Source organism: Cyprinodon variegatus, unplaced genomic scaffold (assembly GCF_000732505.1).
Source record: "Cyprinodon variegatus isolate N-32 unplaced genomic scaffold, C_variegatus-1.0 Scaffold875, whole genome shotgun sequence".
NCBI classification, from domain to species: domain Eukaryota; kingdom Metazoa; phylum Chordata; class Actinopteri; order Cyprinodontiformes; family Cyprinodontidae; genus Cyprinodon; species Cyprinodon variegatus.
In genome coordinates this window covers 9,053-15,258 of record NW_015151328.1, presented here as the reverse complement: position 1 = coordinate 15,258, position 6,206 = coordinate 9,053, and the positions used below count along the sequence as shown (strand labels likewise).

General features: G+C 41.1%; 1 protein-coding gene across 1 annotated transcript; it reads left to right on the top strand.

Annotated features, from left to right (window-relative positions):
• The first annotated feature begins 539 nt into the window (after positions 1-539).
• Positions 540-4,867, top strand: LOC107099482 (cathepsin L1-like). Its single transcript, XM_015397628.1, has 8 exons — positions 540-648; positions 1,912-2,046; positions 2,123-2,245; positions 2,691-2,843; positions 3,643-3,867; positions 3,950-4,118; positions 4,208-4,325; positions 4,435-4,867. The coding sequence occupies exons 2-8, from the start codon at positions 1,924-1,926 to the stop codon at positions 4,532-4,534; spliced, it is 1,011 nt and encodes a 336-aa protein (XP_015253114.1). The 5' UTR covers positions 540-648; positions 1,912-1,923; the 3' UTR covers positions 4,535-4,867.
• Positions 4,868-6,206: the final 1,339 nt, after the last annotated feature.

Sequence of the window (6,206 nt, the reverse complement as noted above, 5' to 3'; positions counted from 1 at the left end):
TGACGACAGTAGAATAAAATCACAGCCATACAATAGCCTAAGTTAATATGTTATGGAGTTTTTATTACTTTTTATAACAATTTCTATTGCTATTACAGCATAATTGAGTGATGGGATTTTACTTCAAGTTGCCCATATTTAGCTTTACTTTTATAGATTATAAACATGTGTTGTGCTTTGAACTGGTCCCAAAAATGGAATAAACAAGTAGAGACGCTGCTGATGCTGGAGTTATGTTTCACCTGAATTTCTCAACACAGGTCTCCTCTTTTTATCCTTTTCTTATTTAGTTTGAGTCTGGGGTTTTAAAGCCTGAATTTGAATAATCCCAACTAAAAGATAAATTGGTCATAAGTGAGTCTTTAAATACTTTTACATGTAATAATCATATTAAAACTGCTGCAACCCTTTTTTTCAACGTTAATCCAGGGGGAGGGAATCACGTGCTTGCAAGATGGCGTAATAATAGAGGCGGGCTTCCAGTGGGGAAAACATGGAATCAACCAATTAGCAGTAAGCACAAACAAGTTTTTTAGCCAATCAGAGAGCTTTGTGGGATGATCCCAAGCTCCCGGCTTGGCCTTTATAAAGTGTAGCTCGGCTAACAGAGGAATTGTTTTCTTGTTCTTCTTCAAGAAGGTGTTAAAAGTAAGTCTAAACATTGAATGTCTATTTAATATTGAAGACGTAATTTCCAACGAGTTATTATCTGATTTTATCAGTATTTTAAATATAATGGACAGTTTTTTCGTTTTCGTAAACGAGGTTCCAGTTTGCATTGACAATTTGGCAAATTTTAAAAAATCACCAGGAATTGTCATCCTCAAAGCGGGACAAAAAAAATAATTGTCGTTAAAAGATGAGGATTTATTGTTTCTTATTCATTCGGCTAAGTTTTAACGTCGACCTAAATCCTTCTTTCCAGAGTCGCCATTGTTTTTCTTCTCGCTTTGTTTGTTGTTGTTTTTTTGGTTAATCAGAACCGAACATCTGCCGGTCTATGATCAGGTGCATAGGACCGCTATGTGCCGGTTTCAGTTTTGATTTTGTTTCGGTTTCCTAGTGTGGAGGACGTTTCGGTTATTCCTGGCTGTGATCCCACGGGCAGCAGATCCCGTGACTGAGCCAAAAAAAAAAAAAAAAAACCCAGCAGGATCCGCTTGTTGTTTGGATGCGACAATAAAAGCCAGAGCACAGCCACACAAGGAGTCATCGTTTGCGTTATTTTAGTTTATACCTTCTTATTGTGAGAAAGTGAAGATCGCATAAGTTTGTTGTCTATTTTCTTAGATGAAGAGAGTTGGGAATGACTCTGAAGTTAGCCTCCGAATCGGAGCTTCAGTGACTAGGCCATTTGGCCGAATTGAAAACAGCTGCTAGAGCAAAACGTTAAAGAACAAATCATCAGAATGAAAGATACTAAAACAAATACACAAGATATCGCATAAGCTGGCATTGCAGCCTGTGGTGAATAATTTTAACTAATCAGATCTGAATAGACAGAGTGATCTGTCTGCAGTAGAGCTATGTGGTTATTTTTTCCATGGTGGACAGTAAAGGCACCATTTACAATGAAATGATTTCATACATCTTTAAATGCTATGTAGAATAATCCGATTTTGAGAGATCCCCTTGTATTTACCCTGGGAAAAAGGCCTTTATGCAAGCTGTGAATCATAGCCCAGCTTCTGTGTAAATGACTCCAGACCTGACTGGACTGCCAGGAATTTGCCTTTGGAAGTTACTGCTAATCTTAGTTGAGTCATAGAACACAATGCTGAGCAGTTTTTGAGAAAGCAATTATAAATGGTTTCATGCATAACTGATGATGCCTTACTGCCACTGGGTGTCTGAATCTGCTCTGAAACCAGATCCCTGGAGTTGTTTACTGGATGCTTTTGTTTGCTGCAGGAAGCCACAGCTATGCTGCCTCTAGTTGTTTTAACGTTGTGCCTTGGCGTGAGCCTGTCGGCCCCCAGTCTGGACCCACAGCTGGATGAGCACTGGAACCTGTGGAAGAGCTGGCACAATAAAAACTACCATCAGGTAACAGGAATTGTTGTTGATTTTTCTTTTCTTTGATATTTGCTTGTTCTTAATCTGTATTGTTGTTTTGTTAAAGAGAGAGGAAGGCTGGAGGCGACTGGTGTGGGAGAAGAACCTGAAGAAGATCGAGCTGCACAACCTGGAGCACTCTATGGGCAAACACACCTACCGGCTGGGCATGAACCACTTTGGTGACATGGTGAGGCGATGCATTTACGAGCGTTTATTCTCTGATGTCACATAATGGACCTTAGTGCAGTTCAGAGACTAATGTGTGATTTTATGTTGTTAAGAAATAACCATTATGTTCTGTCTTAAATGCTTAAACTTTTTTTTAGCCTGGTTCTTACTGTTTTTATATATTTTTTTTCTTTTATCTAATTGTCTAGTCTTTTTTTATTTTCTTTTTTGTATTCTTGAAAAATGTTTTACCTAGTTTATAAAAAAAAAAGTAATTGTTATGTAAGTATATTGGACTAACAATCTAACGTCAAATTGTGGATAAGAACGTTTTTTGATTTTCTGAAACAAGATGTCTGTAGAAATGTTAAAATGACCATTTTTGGGAGGAAAAAAACTAAATGAGACTGGTTTAAACTCTCGAAGTGGCAGAATTGTTTCACTCTGAATGCTCTTCCTTACAGACTCACGAGGAGTTCAGGCAGATCATGAACGGCTACAAGCGCAAAGCTGAAAGGAAGGTGAAGGGCTCCTTGTTTATGGAGCCCAACTTCCTGGAGGCTCCACGTGCAATTGACTGGAGGGAGAAGGGCTACGTTACCCCCGTCAAAGACCAGGTGATGCACCCCAAATTCATCTTTTACTGTCAGACTTGCTCTTCTAAAACAAGTCTGTCATCTTAGCCGTTGTTATGTGTTAGAGGTACTGTAAATGTATTACTGTGATAACCTGAGAGCTAGCGACTCTCTGGTAGTTTGCAGAGCAGCTGTTTTGATTTGTAAACATGACGCGTTGCAGCTTCATGGTTTATTTACTCGCTAATCAGGACCATGAAGACTCTGTCCTCAGTAGAACATGTTTTGCTTGCAGACTGAGATAAGTCGGCCAGTGGGGGTTGTTTTTTTATCATCTTTGTGCTGTACAGCATGTTCTCCACACCCCTTTGCTTTATATTTATTTATATTTTATATAAATATTTTATTTATTTATTTGCTAAAACATCTGACATTTATTTATTTATATATATATATAATTTGCTTGAATTGAAAAATTGTTCATGCTAAGTAAAGAATGATCATTTTTCTTCTTTTTAACACGGCCTTTGGAAAATAACACTAGTCTAATAAAATGGCATCAGTCTGCGAGGTCGCCTCCTGGACGTTTATGGGAACTGCAGCTCATTGTTTCAAACCAGTTCCTTCATTATGGGAGTAATTGGGTGGGATCCATTTGAAAGCAACTGTTGTATCTTTGAAGGGTTTTTATTTAAAGTTGCCTTCCTGCTGAACTCCACCTCTGTTCATCATCCAGGAAGCGGATCATCATCTTGGACTGAGAACGTTTATCTTTTAGTAAAGGTACTGAGAGGCGGGATTACCACTCTCCTGACTCCATCTTCCTTCTCTCCTTCTTCAGGGTCAGTGCGGCTCCTGCTGGGCTTTCAGCACCACAGGCGCTCTGGAGGGTCAGGAGTTCAGGAAGACTGGTAAGCTGGTGTCTCTGAGCGAGCAGAACCTGGTGGATTGCTCCAGACCTGAGGGCAACGAGGGCTGCAACGGCGGTCTGATGGACCAGGCTTTCCAGTACGTCCAGGACAACCAGGGTCTGGACTCGGAGGAGTCGTACCCATACAAGGGAACAGTACGTTTCTCATTTGAATGCTCCAGGATGTTCATGCGCATGTCCCAGCTCCAGACCCATCTCACCTTGATCTGTATTTCAGGACGACCAGCAGTGCCAGTATGACCCCAAGTTTAACGCAGCCAACGACACTGGCTTCGTCGACATTCCCAGCGGCAGTGAGCGTGCTCTGATGAAAGCCGTGGCCTCCGTCGGACCCGTCTCCGTAGCTATCGATGCCGGTCACGAATCCTTCCAGTTCTACCAGTCTGGTGAGTTCATCACATTGTCGAACATTAACTCTGTGGATAACGAGTCTCCCGCTCAACTTGACTCGGTTCCTGATTCCTTTTGTCGTTAGGGATCTACTATGAGAAGGAGTGCAGCAGTGAGGAGCTGGACCACGGCGTGCTGGTGGTGGGGTATGGCTTCCAGGGGGAGGATGTCGACGGCAAGAAATACTGGATCGTCAAGAACAGGTCAGTGAGCCTTTGGAGGATAAAGACATTCAAGATCTGGTTCAGTCTGACAGACAAGCTGGATAAGGTTCAGGTGAAGAGTTTTCTGACCCGTTCTGTCTCCTTACAGCTGGAGTGAAAGCTGGGGCGACAAAGGCTACATCTACATGGCCAAAGACAGGAAGAACCACTGCGGCATCGCAACGGCGGCCAGTTACCCACTGGTCTGATGGCTGCAGCCCCACCCTGCAGCCTTGTAGTGTTTTAACTGGAATAGTTTGGGTGAAGAGACAAAATGAAGCTTGAGTCGAGCAGAATCATCAGTAAGGAGTTTCTGCTGCGTTTCTTGAGGAGGAAACTCGTTATTTTAGGGAAAAAGAGCCGTTTTATGGCCTGGTTTTACGACACTTTATTGTTTGTTTTTTCTGTCCTCAAAATGATAGTTTTATTCAGTGTAAATATGTGTACGCTACTCTGGAAGTGATTTGTTAAAACCTGCTTTGGTCATTGTAAATGATTTTTTTTTTTTTTTTCTACTTTTATCATGATCAATTAAAGATGTGAAACACTAAAACAATTTCAGTTGTGCTTTCATTTATCTATAAAGAGGTAATTGAAGACTGAAATAAACCACTGGATGCTTCAGAAGAAGCTGTGCTCTTATATTGGGTTTATAAAGGATCTTTGTCTGGGTTTAATCACACTTGATCTGACCTTTGGGGCTTTGAAAGACCTGTTCTGTTCCTACAGGGGCTTTTATTTCTAATTTTCATGAATTGCAAACTGATTACCTGCCGGTGCTTCTTAAATTGGATTAAAGTAAACTCCTCTCACTTTTTTAGTCATGAAAACCCAAATTCAGTTCCTCAGAAAATGAATGTATTCCATGTCAGGACAGGGAATTAACTGTGTGCTTCGTTAGTCCTCCTGCACCATGAACCAATGAGGCGCTCTGCTGAGGTGTGATGCAGACCCAGGTACAGTTGTGTTCGAAATAATAGCAGTGCCTTTAGAAAAATGAGTAAATGTCAAAATTCTTCAAAGAAATTGTACTTTAATGAACACAGATACATTGGGGACACAGTACATTCTATTCCAAAGCAAAACAATTGCGCAAAGTCATCAAAACTTAAATAATAATAATATTTCAAATAAAGTAAGAAATGGCATGTTCAAAAGAATAGCAGTGTTGCCATCTTTCCTTGGAAACTCAAAAATGTACTGTACAAACAAAGAAATTCTTGATAAGTGAACCTAGCTGAGTATCCTAAACTAATATTTTGTTGCAAAACCACGGTTTCTGATGACTGCTTCACATCTGTGGTGCATGGAGTCAACCAACTTCTGGCATCGTTCCACAGGTATTGCAGCCCAGGATAATTGCACTGTATTCCACAATTCCTCAGCGTTTCTTGGTTTTGCCTCATGCACTGCACTTTTTATGTCAGCCCACAAGTTTTCAATGGGATTAAGGTCCGGGGATTGTGCTGGCCACTCCATCAGTTGAATCTTGTTCATCTGGAACCATGCTTTTGCTCGCTTGCTGGTGTGTTTGGGGTCATTATCCTGTTGAAAGGTCCACCTCAAAGGCATTTCCTCCTCAGCATATGGCAGCATGACCTCTTCCAGGATCCTGATGTACTGGAACTGATCCATGATCCCTTGTATGCGGTGAATCGGACCAACACCATAGTATGAAAAACATCCCCATATCATGATGCTTGCACCACCATGCTTAATGGTCTTCAGTGAGTACTGTGGCTTGAATTCTGTGTTTGCAGGGCGTCTGACATACTGCCTGTGACCCTTAGACCCAAAAAGAACAATCTTGCTTTCATCTGTCCACAAGATATTATGCCATTTCTTTTCAGGCCAGTCAATGTGCTCTTTGGCAAATTGTAA